A 16,719-nucleotide genomic window follows, 5' to 3' on the forward strand; every position below is an offset into this window, starting at 1 on the left:
ATACAGGTAAATAATAACATTGGCATTCAGATAAATTAGAGGTGTCGCCAACTTTTGAGAAAAACGGTGCACTGGAAACTGAATAGAAAATATTTCACTGTTCCTGCTTTTTCTTGGTCTGAAAGTTATAGATTATGGCCAGCTAAGTAAAAGAGCATTGAAATTAGTCAAAGTCTTACATACCTCAGTTGCCTTTTGGGTATGAATGACTAGTGGATGGGGAGTGGCAAAGCATTATGGAAAGAAAAGGACCAAATATAACAGAGGGACGCAAGATTGATTTCTAATTTATAAGATGGTTGCTATAATTAAAGAGTAGAGAGTCTCCGCTGGCAGTAGATCAATGGGGACCATTTTTGGGCATTCAGTCTTAATCAGACCAGCACAGCTTGATAAGCAAGCTCTTATTGCTGTCATTAATACTTGCATAAATTGTTTTTTCCTCTTTTCCTATCCCCATCCCAGCTCTGTCTACCAACCTTTACTCTACCAACCTCTAGTATCTGCTTTATTAAAAGTAGGGATCACTCAATCCTAATTTAAGTCATAATCTTCTGCTGTGAGAACATGGTAGCACCTACAACAGCATGTAGGGGTCTGAAAAAAATTAGGCAATGCTTCTATTGAGAGAAAATATTATACCCAAGTAGGCCAAGTTCTGCTTCACAAATCTTTTCTGGAACCATGGTAGTTTCTGGGCCCATTTTTAATCCCCTCCATATCCATTTCCTGCATAGGGTGAGCAGAAAATACTTTAGAGATTACCCTAAACCTTCAAGGTGGAGCTTTCAGGAGGGATGGTTCCTTTCCAATTTTTTTAGTATGCTCAGCCAGTTTAAAATTTTTAATCGTTAAGAGATTTTATGTTTGAAATAAATTAGTCATGTTATACTGCTGTGCTCTTTTGGGACACATGGTGTTGGCTTAATTTATTAAACATCTACTAATGTTAAACATTTCCTTCAAGTTTAAAGGGATTTTAAGTTTGTTTCAGAATGTAACCACTGTTAATAAAACTGAAGTTATGGCTACAGAAGACCTGGTCTCTTCCTTGAATGAACACCTTGAATGATTTAAAATTACTCAAGGTGTTGACCATCCTTACAGTGAGTGGAAGACCATTTCAAAGTTTTGCAACCGCAACGGAGAAAGATGTGTCTTGTCGGCTCATGAAACGAGTCATTACAACATCAAAAGGCAGCAGGTTACCTGATCTCTGAGTTCTGAAAACTAAGAAGGTGCCTGACCGTCTAAACATTTAAAAACCAAAAGTAAATGTCTCGGTGTAACATTTTGGACTTTGTCTCTTTTGATGGTTTATTTTGTCTAGATGTTTCTATTTTGGTTTTTGTATCAGGTTTCTTGGTTTGTTTTGCTCCCTCTACCGCCTCCTGGTGTTTTGTTGTTTTCCTCCCTTAAGTTTCCTTATGGTTGTTTCCTTATTACTTTGTATGGTATTATTATTATTATTATTATTATTATTATTATTATTATTATTATTATTATTATTATAGTTCTCTGGTTCCTTAGCTTTGCTCTCGTCTTATACTCATGATTTGGTATTGGTTCCTTTGCACTCTTATTTTATTAATTTCTATTCTGTTACTCCTCGTCATCAGCTTTCCTCTTCTCGTTAGTTCTTACTCGACATTGGTTCCTTTTACATTCTCTGTCCCTCTTAGCTTTGTTTATCTTTATTTTCTACTCCCTCCTTTTATAGGTTAGCTTTAATTATTGTTTAATTTTATTCCAGTCCTCGTTTCCTCCGCTCCATTCTCAGTTTGTTTCTTTAGGGTTGGTTTAGGTTTGTTTACTTTGTAATCAGGGTTTCCTCCAGTTTCTCTGTTACCTTTTAGTTCTTGGTTATTATAGATTTCTTATGCTTCTTTGATTATTTCATCTTGGTCTATAGTTTGGCTTAGGTCTGTGTTTCTGTTTATTAGTTACTTTGCCCTTGCTCAGTCTTTGTATTTGTTTCACCTGCCTCCTTGTCACACCTGTTCTTAGTTCCCTTGATTACCTGCCTTTGTCTCCCTCTGTATATTAGTTGTTTTTGTTCCATTGTGCTTTGTTGGTTCCTCTGTCTACTACCTTCGTCTAAGTGCTATGCTTACCTTGTGCCTGCAGTGTCAACTTATGTAAGTTTTTTGGATTTCGTCTATGTTTTGTACCTGCAGTGCTTTTGCTTCGTTTTTGAAAAAACGTTTGAATAAAGCTGAAGGCTTATTCAACATGCTGCTGCCAAGCTCTTGTCTGCGCTTTGGTCCGACCCAAACACAGAACGTGACAGTGAAATCTTAAAAAAAAAAAAATCTTGAAACGCACACGCATCCATTACAGGAAGAACAATATGGGAGTAATATGGTCATGTCAGCTTTTACCGGTCAACAGACGGACAGCAACGTTTTAGGCCAGCTGCAGATGACAAAGAGCGTTGTCCATCCCAATACAGAGAGAGTTGCAGTTGTCTAGAAGTAACAAAATAGTTAATCAGTCTTTCAATGGTACTATGAGGTAGAGACAAATGATTTTAGTCATCAACCTCAGATGGTAGAAGTTAGACTGAACTACTGCTTTGACCTGTTTATCAAATTTAAAACCGTTATTAAAAAATACCCCAGGATTGCTGACCGTAACACAACTAAAATAATTTAAAGGACCAATTGCACTGCTATATCAGGCTATTGAGGAGCAGCAATTCAAGCAACTCTCCCAGTGTCAGCTTATGTAATTTACATAATCAGCACCACAGTCTAAACACAAGCGACAAATACCCCAGGGGGAGATTAAGGGTTCAGGGTAATTAAGATAGAGGTTTAAGGTAAGATAATGGAAACATGCCTATAAACAGGTTTGGTTTGAACAACACTTACTGGAAATTCTGTCTATCTCTTTGTCTCTCCCTTAATTTTCAGCTCCCAATACTGTTTCTCGGACAATTAATAACAAGCAAACCTAAACTTGAGGTGCAGAGGTCACCTACAAGCAACTTCTTAGCAACATTTTACCAAAGAATGACAAGAACTAATTAGTTTTCAATTTGACGGACTTTACAGATAACTGGGCAGTTCAACTTTTATTCTATCCGTCATGGAACATACATACACTCATACATACTCACACCTATACTGTGCAATAATGAATACAGTGTGATAATAAATAATTAAATAATCTTGTTTCACATACCTGTTTAGGTATGTATTTCGAACCAATTTTTATGTCTGACAGACAGACAGCAGCACAAAAATAGTTTTAGTTGTAAAGCATTTGACATGAAACAAGCAAAATACTCCAATTATAAAAAACATTGAAGATCAAGACTAAATCAGCATAAAAGGTCTAAAAGAGAAATATTTTTTTTGTAGTTTATATCATGCAGAGGGGGCACCAAGCCTAAACGCTGTTTTTCCTGATTCACTAAAGACCGTGTTTAATAGCATGACATATTTACTAGTAAAAATGTTATGCTATTAAGTTGCATTCAACACTACACCAGATTCATTTAAGCTGAGGTCTTGTAAGAAAGAAAAAGAATTGTCTGTGGTATGCACGAAAAAAATAAGATTTAATTCATTTTCAATTGCAGTATGTTTTGGATTTGGATTCTCTATAAAAATATTTACTGTAAATATTTATCTTTATTCAAATGATTACAAATAAAATTTTTTTTAGACTGGAGTTAATTATAGATGTTTAAGAAACATCAGAATTGTCCAAAATTAGAACAAGGGTAAAAAGTCACTTCATCTCATGCATGCAGTCTTAACATCTAAAAAATGTTTACCTTCCATAAACCATGTGATCAAAAGAATGATAGACTAAAATTCATTATAATCATCACACAGAATCTCTGTGGAGGTCCCAATCCTGACTCAAAGTTCAAATTTCAGACTTGTTTCAGGTTCAATATGTGGTAATGTCACAATAGAATTAGGAACTTCCAGAGCAATAATCTGTGTAAGTTTGTTGATGTATGAATAATCAGCCTCTGTCATCCTGCTCTTTTGCTTTCTGGCCAAAGAGGGCCTGGCTGGCTGTTAGAGGAAGGCTGGTGCTGAATGGGGGCAGGGAAGGGCTTGAGCTAATCCGCCTGTGCCAAGGGATGGGGGCCCAGCACCCATCCAGTGTCACCATGCCACCTCCTCTGTAGTGGCCCCACTGGGGCACTACAAGTCCCTCTGAATGCTATCAGCACAGACGACACGCTGCCCCCCCAAGCAGGGATTACGTTTCTTTCAAGGAGACTGCCAGGAGGAGGATACAACAGCAGGAGGAGAAGAAGGAGGAGGAGGCACACTTTCCTCCAGCAGGAGCTGGAGAACAGAAGTGAACTAACATACCAATTTGTAGTTATAGAGAAGTAACACCCATCTAAAAAAAAGTAAACATCAGTGTCAAAATGTACTCAAGAACCATTCAGTAGTAGAGTTGAATATAATCTGCTTTATTAATAGAATATCATGAAGACAGCTAAGTGAGTTCATTTTAACATAGTGTTTTTATCACAACACTTAATTGCACTTAATTGGTAGGTTAAAAAAATATCAAAAAAGGTTACGAGGAAGGAAAACTGCTAATCACTGGTGAACAAACAGATGGGTCCCTTTCAAAGTTTTAAGATGCATTTAGTGCTACTTTGAATTATGATGAGTTGAAAATAAGCATCACTGAACACTTACATTGACATGTTTGAATAGTCAGATATGTGCCATTCTATAAAGAAGAGCTTTATCTTCTCCTCTTCAATGTCTGTTTCAAATACCTTTATCAAATACCAAATACCTTCCACTCTTGGCAATTGGATCTTTTTCTGGCTGATCCATGACTGTTTGTAAACCTTCATTGATTCATCCAAGACTTTGACACGCCCGCCCTACCTTACCGTGTTTGCACTACAGTGTTTGGAGATCTTCCACTGGCTTTCTCCAAATAAACGATCTATGCCCACAATATTGTTGGATGTGCCACGACTGAAATACCCCTTAGCAGTTGGTGTTCTTGTACTTTTAAAGCATCTGCTGCAGTCAGAGCATTTTGGCATTCAGTGCATGCTGTTTACCAGAGCATGGGAGCAGGGTTAACATGAAAGCTGGGCAGACAATCTTGGGCGTTTATTAATTTTGTATGATATGTTCACTCACACTAAACATTTTCATATGCCATACTGTAGCAAGAAGCAGTGACATCTCTCTTTACAATGTAAGGGTCGATACTCAGAAAGTCATATCAAGGTCTCTCTATATATAGCATCCTTTGCTTCTGTGCAGTGAAAGTTAAAGTTACGTTTATTTAAGAAATGATGAGTGTAGTTTCAGTACCTACAAAATGAGATAGGATACAATCTCAATGCTGCCATGCTGGACAGATGGACAGAAGGTGGCAGCACCCAGTTGGAAGTAGTATTAGGAAAATCAATTCTATTGTTTCTCTTCGGCAAAAACTGGTATGGGCTTTTCTAGCTACACTCAACATATGTTGGTGAGTTTTTTTTTAAGGTAAAGATGTGAACAGTAAGGGGATTATAGCCTTAATATTCATGTCAATCTCAACACCAGGTGGTTTTAGTAGCATGCTGCTCCTGCCTGTTGTTTAAATTACCAGAGATAAAAACCAGTATGGATCTACTACATACATCTAAAGAACTTTCAAAATACACTAAACATTTAGGAGACATTGTCAGGAGTTGATATTTCTGTTGGAAAAGCAAATTCTTCAAAAATATTCAGCTTTGGAGCCCGGGGGATTTCCTGGATTTCACCTACCTGGACCACAGCAAATACACAATTGACCAAATCTTGTCCTGTCCAAAGGAGATACTCAAAAGTCAGGTCTTTTGAGGTATACAATGAGCTGATGTTAAAACGTTTCCATTTCAGAGGTTCCAGCCAAGAGTATTCTAGTCTGAATTTGAGTTAAATGTGTTTGTGTGTCCTGAAACTAGGTTTAACCCACTAAGAGCCCTGTTAAAATGTTTGTCCAAAATGAGATGTGTATTATTTAGAGGCCATCATTTGTTTACTTGTCCATTACATTAAAAACATAAACAGAAAATATATTAGCTAAAATTAGCCTTACCACTTTAGCAAGCTTTCACTCATACAAATACATCAGCATAAATGATAAACAATTTTATCAAAGACATACCTTTGCAAAATGGCAGCTATAAATTCTAGAGTAATGACCTGGCTTCAGATTTTTATTTTGGATCGCTCCAAACCATTTAGTCCATGTTTCTGGGGTGTTGTAAAGGGAACAATAGAAAGGAAGGTCTGGTTTGCCCATTTGACGATTTGTGCACCAAATTTCCCGAGATAGTTTTTCAAATTTTAGTGGTAAATTTCTTGATTTTAAGGAGAACCACACAAAGCAATGAAGAAATAGCGGAGAACACGTTGAACTCCACCTCCTTTGAAGGTAAACATAAATCAAGTGATTTTATGACGTAATCAACATGGGTTGTGTAGTTTGTGCATCTCTTTATTTTGCTCATGCTGAACTGCATTGGTAGTTATGCAGTATGAATGTGCATCACCAAAATACATTTGTACAGTATTTTTACAGTAATTTCTATTTCACTTGGCAATAGATTGTCCTAATAAATTATGCTCAGTCTGACACTCCTTTCATTTGTTTGATATAAGAAAAGACCCCCAGACTTGCTTCATGATGCGATTTTGGAAAACTCTTAAAATTAACCAAACAATGTGATTCACATATTTGCAAATTAATGGAAAAGGCATTGCAAGCTGTCCATAATGGCAGTGTGAGCTTTACTGCAGGATACAGCTTGTATTATCAGCAAAGAGGCACTCCAGATCAGGCAAACCCCCAACAGACAAGCACACACTCAAACATCCTGAATGTACTTACAGCCACTCATCTGCCCACTCATAAAAGTAAATGAAATCACAACTCACATTTGCTTGTTAAGAGCTTTCCTGTTTTGGCTGGGAGACGAATCTACTGAGGAAACTGAAAATAAAAAATGTAGCAGCTTATTGCTGCTTGCCCAGATAAGACGGGCAGAGGCAAACACCTCTGCCTGGCAGCAATCCGTTCACTGTCTTTGTTTTTGTAGTTGTTCTTACCACACCTGGCACCCTGCTGGCTTCATTTCAGCTGCAGTCATGCAAGTGCTAACAGATTTACCACTAACTACATGTTTTAATGCAGCAAATCAATTTTCAGAAAAGAAGAAATGTAGGTGGTGGCATTCTACATCTCAACCATGAGTATTAATACAAAACCGTCTTCAGACAATCATTTAACACATGAAAAGAAGAATGTGCAAACCTTCTCCTCGTGTTAGCATATCATTCCCTGTCGTTACATTGACACTGATAATTGCAACAGCCTGCTGATCAAGACACTTGTGTTTAGCCAGTGGAACATCTGACCTGTCTCCGTGTCATGATGGATCACCCACTAAGAAGTGAGCGCTATGTACATGGCCAGGCAGGCATGTGTGACAAAGGGAAGATACCGACTGAATTTCCATTTTCATTTCTCGCCCATCTGCTCCTTTGATAGAAAGGAAACTGGCATATCTCTGAGAGTAAAATGGTCCTTAAATGGTCCATCATTCAGTGTCCACATAAACAGAACACCCAAACACTTCCGGCAATGCCATCCAAACAGAATTATGCTTGACACACATCTCTGTGCACTGTGAAGTGACCTATTCAGATGAACCAGCGGGAGGCAGAAAGACATGGAAGCAAATGCATGTGCAGATTTGGGCTCTTGAAAATTCAAGTGTTTCTTTTGCTGACATGAGGGTCATTTGTCACCATTAGCCCTCAATTTGCTCCTCTTACACCTCTGTGTTTCCAGGGTCCTTCCATGAAAACTAGGTCAGTCCTTTGATGGTTCACCCAACTAATGATTGATGCACCACAAGAGATTCCTTTACTTTTCTATGCATTCAAGTACACAAATGCAATATGTCACCAAAAAGCGATGCAAGAGATACAAACTGGGCTAAGGAAACTGCAATGATTCACTGACTAAATAACAACTCATCATTAACAGAACTCTGAACAATGTATGTTTGACAAGAAATGGTCAGAGGTCAGACAGCAGACACTCAACAGCCACTTTAGAGGGTAAGTAGTGCAAAGGGTAATAGTGACATCTAGATAGCTTCTTTCAAGGGTTCCATTGTGTGTGGACTGAAGATGGGTGCTGAGTTTCCAGAACATCTCATGTGACCATATCTGACATATAAAACCTGTCTTTATAAACACAATGTTTAAAGCCTTGAACTTTTCTTAACGCCACCTCATACATTTTCATTATTATTGACATGATTTAACTTCTTTAAATTCACCATGTTTAATCTTATTGGTCTTCTCTAGATGAACTGTATGTGTTTCGAGATTCATATCCATGTTCCTGGTGACTGGTCAGTCAGAAACTCAAAAATCTGATCTTTTTCAAGTACGGTAAGTGAACATACCCTAGCAGGTAACCCCAATCAACATTCTTTGGTTTAGAAGTTGTATCTGATTACATATTACCTATTTGTAGTAACAACAGGTGTTTCAAAATTAAGTAGGAGGAAACAATGAGATGTAAGAAGCAAATTATTTTCTAAGATTTCATTCTATGTCTGCATTTTATTCAAACTGCTCACGAACGATGTTGATATCAGTAGACAGCAGAAAGAATGAAGGGTGTACTGCCAAGTTGCTCAGTTTTATCATTTTTAACTTTAAACCAGTGTCTGTAAGTGAATATCCCGACTTGTAAAGCCACTGGCACCCTTTGGAAATCTCAGATTTAAGGTAAGGGTCTTCATTCTTCAAGAAAATTGCAGAGATACTGTCTGCGATTTAAGTAATGCTAAAATAGCTAATCACTAAACTCCGGATCAAAATATTAAAATAAGTATAGAAATACAAAGGATTCACATTTAATGCTGATTGTACCCAACCTGGATTTAAGAGCAACTTAAAAATGCAAAATAAAGACAAAGGAGCAATAGACAAAACACATTTTTCTCACTCTCAATAAATGCATTAAAAACAAAAGCTGGATTTTGCTAAATCTTTCCACTATGAGATTATGCTGCTGTAACTAAAAAAAGTTTTAATTTTAAGGTTTTTGTACAAATCTTTACCAGGAGGAGCCAACGTGGAGGTTGCTGTATGTTTCAGTGTGAAACAAACAGCTAAATCCTGTAGAATATTGTTCCTGTAATGATGGGTGCATTGTATACATGAGCCTGTATTAACTCTCAGGGGTTTTTGTGAATGGCTCATTCATTGCTTTTACAATGTAACCAACAGCCCTACATTAGTAAGTAAATAAAAAAGCCTGCACAATGTGCAAATACCAAAGCTGTGTGTATAATCACTTACACACTCTCTCAAGGGGTTTAACTACCACGGATGTAAATTAAGGCCAGCTAATTGACTAAAAAAACAACTCAATACACACAAGTACTGACATTATAAACACAAATAAAAATGGGTTTTAAAGGATGAAGAATAAGAAAACCAGAAAAAAAAACTACACATAGAAAAGTCCCCAGTTAGTCTCATTGGTCCCATTTCTGCTCAGAACTCTTTTTGGAAACTCCTGTCTGACTTTCAGAGGACACTCTGTTGCAATCCTATTTTCCCTCCTATCTTTTCCATTGCACTTCCTCCCAAAGAATTTCATACTTTTATACATAGGAAAGATGTCCTTGTTTTAAATCTGTTGCGCTCTAAATGAAAGGCCATGTTTCCTCATACTAAAACAGTCAGGAATGTTAGCTCCTTCTGTTTCTTCCCACTGCTGTGTCACTGTCCCTTTTTGGCGCTGTTGTTTTCCTGTGAAACTGAACATGCAAGAATGAACACATCCACAGAAGAGGAACAAAGGACGACCGAAATGAAAGCAAGCTCCCTGTGATTAACTGTGTTTAGATACAAGGCTCTGGGTTTTGTATTCTGATATTGCTTCTTATAAACACATGGTCCCTTTGTGGGAGCTGTCCTGCATTCCCACATCAGTGTTAAAAAGAGGTCAGACACTAAATGAAAATCATATTTAGGTTTACAGCGTTCTGAGTGAAGCAAGAATAGTAAAAAAGGTTTGATTATTTAGACATCAGGCTTAGTTTCTTTTTTCTTCTGCCTCTTCTCCTAAAGAGAGGCGGGCATGCGTTTGACACATGGTCTCGCCCTAGACTCTGAATGCAAGCACAAAAACCATCATAAATCCTTTCATTTATCCCACTTCTGTTTCCCAGTCGTTCATCCTCTCTCCGCAGTGTTTCTATTTCCATTTTGTCCACTGTGACCCTGCCAATACACCCACCTCCTCAAATTTTTCCCTGTGAGTAACACAGCCTCTCCTGGTCATTTCATTCTGATAGCTTAACAGTAATCACGTCTGCAGCATACACACAGAGCAATGCTGCCCACACACGGTCTTATCACACAAAAGCAACAGAGACGCAAGAGGCACTGAGGTCGGGTCAGAAACTCAATTACTGTGCAGCCGCACCAGATCTTCTTTTTGCTTTACAGAGTATGCTGAGGTGGTTCTTAGAGACAGTGACCTTCTGACTGTTGTTTAAGGGGTCACCCGTCTCTCTACTTTTCAAGTCTTTCCTTCCCTCCTTTAGAGTTTTACTTTAGTTCTGTTTTCTAAAGCTCTCCAACAACCCCACGGACAGAATCTCAGATGTTTTCAATCCCTTTCTTTACACATGCAGCAATTTCAGTGATTATCTCTCTCTCACTGACCCAAACGTAATCCAAAACTAAGGTGAAAAGAACACATTACGTAATTGATATTGGAATAAAATAGCAATGTGGAAATACAACAGTGCATTTTCTAAATATTGTGCCTGATCTATCTCGTGACCAGACCATTTAATTTAGCCGTTGCTTTTCGAATTTTAAACTGACTGGCCAGACTTTGCTTTTAACTCAATCAAATGCACATTTACAAATGCTTTGGCCTCAGAGCTTTTGTGAATGCGATAAGACACAAAGGACCATTTCTCTTAGCTGCTCTTTAAAATGGGAAAGAAAAGGGAACATGCCATTCAAGTGAGACAGATGTGGGTTAAGCTTAAAAGTAAAGAAATGACTCCACAAAAATGGTCACTTCATCTACAATTTTACTTAGTATTTTCTTTGTAAATCATTATTTAAATGAATAAAATGTATCCATTACCCAAGCCAACTTCCAATTCAAATTCTGTGTACTTCATTTGAAGACATCATAGAGGGCATTGATTCATAGAACAAAGCATTAAATGCTATGGCTAATGATCTATCTAATTGTATAGTCGTCAGTGGTTGTATTCACATTTGTTCTTTTAGGTACTTACTTGTATTCTGCACAGTGGCAGCAAAACCTATTAACCGATTGTGTCAGTGTTTTTCCTTTGAGTGATACCCATTATAGCTGAAAAAATGAAAATAAAAAATACAGAGAAACGGCTGATAAAGAGGACCGGGGCTAAAGACAGAATAAGAGTGGGTCCAGTCGAAGCATTTAGCCAAACCATGCCTCCATCTGCAGTACAGACTACATGCCATAAAAATAATTTTTGGCAAGACCAGTGGAAAGAAGTAAGAAGAAATCTTTTTACAAATCTTATTAGTAAACATGATCCAATGTATGTCAATACTCACTACAACATTTAGAAACCCGCAATCGAATCAGGTATGCTTTATTCTGAAAATTAGGTCCTTCAATATATTTTTGCACTTTGTAGAGTGCTCCGTTATAATCTGATATCTGTATGACTGCTGTACTGGCAACTGACTGAGGTAATACCAGCAGGTCATGGTTAGGAACATACGCAGATATCAATCAAATATCATGGCTTGTGAATCATCATAGTCATATTCTGGCTCAAACATATACAAAAGTGAACCAATGCAGCTGGAACCCTACCTCTGTCTGAGCTATTCTACTTAACCTGAGTCGTATTACTCTAGCTAGTACATCTGTATACATGGATAGATAGATAAAAGCTTGCTCTGATTGTATATTTGTAAAATTCTCTTGAATAAATGCATAACGTTTGTATCCTACTGTATTTTTATTACAACTTTACAGTTGCAGAAAATAAAATGTACAGGGGTTGGACGATGAAACTGAAACACCTGGTTTTAGACCACAATAATTTATTAGTATGGTGTAGGGCCTCCTTTTGCGGCCAATACAGCGTCAATTCATCTTGGGAATGACATATACAAGTCCTGCACAGTGGTCAGAGGGATTTTAAGCCATTCTTCTTGCAGGATAGTGGCCAGGTCACTACGTGATACTGGTGGAGGAAAACGTTTCCTGACTCGCTCCTCCAAAACACCCCAAAGTGGCTCAATAATATTTAGATCTGGTGACTGTGCAGGCCATGGGAGATGTTCAACTTCACTTTCATGTTCATCAAACCAATCTTTCACCAGTCTTGCTGTGTGTATTAGTGCATTGTGATCCTGATACACGGCACCGCCTTCAGGATACAATGTTTGAAACATTGGATGCACATGGTCCTCAAGAATGGTTCGGTAGTCCTTGGCAGGGATGCGCCCATCTAGCACAAGTATTGGACCAAGGGAATGCCATGATATGGCAGCCCAAACCATCACTGATCCACCCCCATGCTTCACTCTGGGCATGCAACAGTGTGGGTGGTACGCTTCTTTGGGGCTTCTCCACACCGTAACTCTCCCGGATGTGGGGAAAACAGTAAAGGTGGACTCATCAGAGAACAATACATGTTTCACATTGTCCACAGCCCAAGATTTGCGCTCCTTGCACCATTGAAACCGACGTTTGGCATTGGCATGAGTGACCAAAGGTTTGGCTATAGCAGCCCGGCCGTGTATATTAACCCTGTGGAGCTCCCGACGGACAGTTCTGGTGGAAACAGGAGAGTTGAGGTGCACATTTCATTCTGCCGTGATTTGGGCAGCTGTGGTTTTATGTTTTTTGGATACATTCCAGGTTAGCACCCGAACATCCCTTTCAGACAGCTTCCTCTTGCATCCACAGTTAATCTTGTTGGATGTGGTTCATCCTTCTTGGTGGTATGCTGACATTACCCTGGATACCGTGGCTCTTAATACATCACAAAGAAATGCTGTCTTGCTCACAGATGCGCCAGCAAGACGTGCACCAACAATTTGTCCTCTTTTGAACTCTGGTATGTCACCCATAAGGTTGTGTGCATTTCAATATTTTGAGCAAAACTGTGCTCTTACCCTGCTAATTGAACCTTCACACTCTGCTCTTACTGGTGCAATGTGCAATCAATGAAGACTGGCTACCAGGCTGGTCCAATTTAGCCATGAAACCTCCCACACTAAAATGACAGGTGTTTCAGTTTCATTGTCCAACCCTTGTACCTCTGGCTAGTTGAGTTACCAAAAACTAAGATTGATGTGCCTTTAAACAACGTGAGGAAGTCCAGATGAAAATCTTATCGTAGCTTCGAACATTTCCGTTACCTGGACAGTCGCCTGTGGATGTATTTTAAGGTAACACCTCAAACATGAGTTTCCTCGTGTGATGTGGAAAAATCTAAATAAATGGGCCAAGATATCCCGAAGAAAATTGTGGACCTGCACAAGCCTGGTTCATTCTGGAGTACAATTTCCAGATGTCTGAAAGTGCAACGTTCATCTTTTCAAACACACGCATATAAACACAAATGGGAATATACAGCCATCATACTGTTCAGGAAGGAGATGGGTGCTATGTCCAAGAGATGAAAGTGTTTTGTTGTGAAGTGTGTATATCACCCCAGAAAACAGGCAAAAGAGCTTGCACTGATGCTGACTGAAGCCGGTCATTGAACGAGTCTGGTATCAACACAGGCTGAAAAGTCACTCATCAAAAAGGAAGCAAATGTTAACCAGATTACAATTTGCAAACACTTGCAGGGACAATGCCCTCAATTGTTGGGGACCTGTTAAGTATGATAAAACTAAAATTTAAATGTCTGGTCAGAATGACCATTGTTACATTTGGAGGAAAAACCAAGAAGCTTGCAAGCCTGAGAACACCAACCCAAGTATGAACCCAGAAAATTAAAGCTTGGTCACAAATGGGACTTCCAAATGGACGATGACCCTAAACATACCCACAAATTACAACAAAGTGACTTCAGGACAATAAAGTCAAAGTTTTGGAATGACTGTGACAAACTCCTGATCTTAGTTCCACGGACAATTTGTGGGCAGAGCAGAACAGTTGTGTGTGTGAAAGGCAACCTGCAAACTTGAATCTGTTACAGCAGTTATGTCAGGAGGAATGGTTAAAAAACAACAAAAAACATTATTGTGAGATACTTATGAGAGGCTAAAAAACAACTTTGACCCAAGTCACACAGTTTAAAGCCAATTATACCAAATACTAAAGACAGTCGTGTAAATTGCTAAATTTTCAGATCGTTAAAAAAAATATCTCACTCGTTATTCAGGCTTTGGGTAAATAGAAATTATTTTGCTGTTCTTAACTGACCTAAAACAGGAAAGTTAAATTTTGTTTAAAGTCAGTCAGTGAGGAAAAAAGGCAATGTGCCTTTTTGTATAGTGTATAATGTCTGGTTTTAATTGTATGAGGACTTCAAACTTCTCAATCTTGGCCGCAAAGAAGTAATGAAGGAATGGACATAACATTGATGCTTATATTCACTTTCACAAACATACTCGCAAACGTGCATCAAGCAACCTACTCACTTCATATTTGCCTTTCACTAACAACCATATAAAAATGATAATGACCTGTAATCATGTCACACAACACGAGGAAGAGGAAAAAGTGAGCAGCTCGCAAGTGTTTCATTTTTTTCCAGCTCAAGCCCCGCTGTCGGTATCTTATCTTCTCAATCCCCTCATCGTCATTTAAATCTCCCCCTACACCATCCGATCCCAGCCGTGGCCCTGTTTAAATCTTTCCCTCCTCCCAGTCCAACACATTTCTAATGCTAATTACCTAAACCTCACTCGGTGCATTTTATCCCTCTCATCCGCCAGCTTCTGACTGAAATCTCTCCCCACCCATGCTCCTTATAAGCCCTGGCGCCAGTTAAAGACAGTCCCTTTTCCTGTTCAGATTTTCTGACTTTTATTCATCCCCTTTCTTTCTGTGGTATATCGCCAAACTGTAATATAATGAAATATCTCTGTTTTTCTCTATGAGATATAATCACTTTATTAAAATGTATACATCACAGTAAAGAAGGATAGAAACATGGGAATGTGACCTTTGTCGGTAAGCGGTGGCCTGCAAGGGTCACAGCCTGCGGTGTTAAGAAAAAAGTGTGCACAGTTTGGGAGAAAAACAGCAGATTTTATTTCTAGAATCAAGTGCAAATATTTCACTGTGGGAAAGGTGACAATTATCTCTACCCTCACTAATATTTTTCATTTCATTTTTTACACTACTCTTTTTGCTGTACGGCGCTCACTTTGTCTATTTGCACTCTCGACTTTTACGCTCTCATTCAGTTGGAGGTATCGCGTTGTTTATTCCTGTGAGAAGCCACCTTCTCATAGAGCAGCTGAATCAGAGGAGTCCTATAAACCTCACTACTGATTACAGTTATATAAAAGCTAGTTATCATCAGCAGCATAAACAGAATACAGAAAAGCTTTACCTCACGCACAAAGCAAAACATCTGCATGAATGTGTTAAATTGTTGCTCATAAACTTTTCCTGTTCTTCATGTAAAGTAAAAATGAAGGGAATACAGCCAAGACATATTGATTCATAATTTTTTTTCTCAAATTTAAATCTTTAGATGTTTTGCAGCAGAATAAAAACTTAACGACAAACATGTAGCAAAATTCACACCAAAACAATGTCGACTGATGTAGAAATAATATTAGTATTGAATTTACCAAGATGGTTTGTAAGATCGATTTCTGTTTCTAATCTGTACATTCATGCTGGCATGAAGCAAAAAAAAAAAAACATAAGACAAGAGGAAGAAGGTTTGCTCACCTTGATACTCCTGTCCAGGGGCGTAGGTACTGGGGTTTCCTGTGATTTGGAGGGTCAGCAACACCTCTCCACCTCCCTCCGCCACTCCGGCTCCCTCCATCTCCGCGTGATGGGTGCACAGGAAGAAAAATGGGTTAAAACGGGGGTAGAAGCTTGCCGGGGGTGCCCCGAAATCCACATTGCTGCTCCCTAGCGCCAGGGAAAGCAAGACACATCCCAAAACACCCCCAAGAGAGGGCCGCACCACAGCCATTTGCCCCCTCACCAAGTGGGCGGCTGAGGGACTGGAGGAGCTGGAGGTGATTAAAGTGATGACTGGGAGCGTGGAAGGCACAGGTTGAGCTCCAGAGGACAGGTTGTGGTGTCCAGAGTCGAAGTCCAGAAGTGGGTGTGTGAGAGTGTGTGTGTTTTTCCTGTGAGTGTTATTTAGGTGTGTCAGAAAAACTGTTCTTAAGCTTCTTTTTCCCCTGTCCTGCCTTCACTCTCAGGGAGTTCGGAGCTTCGCCTGTGCTGTCCTGCTCCGGCGTTTAAATACCTCACCCCCCTCCCTGTGTTACCCTCTCTCCTCCCACCCTCCCTCCCTTCCTCTCTCTGGCTCTTGTTCGTTCTAACATAAGCTCCACGCGTGTGCTGTTTGCGCCGTACAACACGGCCTCCCTCCCCTCTCTCTGTCTCTCTCTTTCTCTTTCTCTCATCCAGCTCTTTTTTCGTCCCTCTTTCCTACCAGTTTATCAATCTTCTTTTTCCCTTAATCTT

At 39.1% G+C, this 16,719-nt stretch overlaps 1 protein-coding gene across 2 annotated transcripts in view; it reads right to left on the reverse strand.

Moving 5' to 3' along the window:
* The window catches only part of reln (reelin), a 146,943-nt gene extending 130,473 nt beyond the window's left edge, over nt 1-16,470 (reverse strand). Inside the window, exon 1 of one of the 2 annotated variants that reach the window (XM_047392115.1) lies at nt 15,964-16,469. In XM_047392115.1, coding sequence (XP_047248071.1) covers nt 15,964-16,216 — 253 coding nt within the window. In that variant the 5' untranslated portion in view covers nt 16,217-16,469. Of the gene's footprint in view, nt 1-15,963 lie in introns of both variants that reach the window. The other variant, XM_047392107.1, reaches the window with a different exon arrangement.
* Nucleotides 16,471-16,719: the final 249 nt, after the last annotated feature.

Source organism: Girardinichthys multiradiatus, chromosome 2 (assembly GCF_021462225.1).
Source record: "Girardinichthys multiradiatus isolate DD_20200921_A chromosome 2, DD_fGirMul_XY1, whole genome shotgun sequence".
Lineage (NCBI taxonomy): Eukaryota > Metazoa > Chordata > Actinopteri > Cyprinodontiformes > Goodeidae > Girardinichthys > Girardinichthys multiradiatus.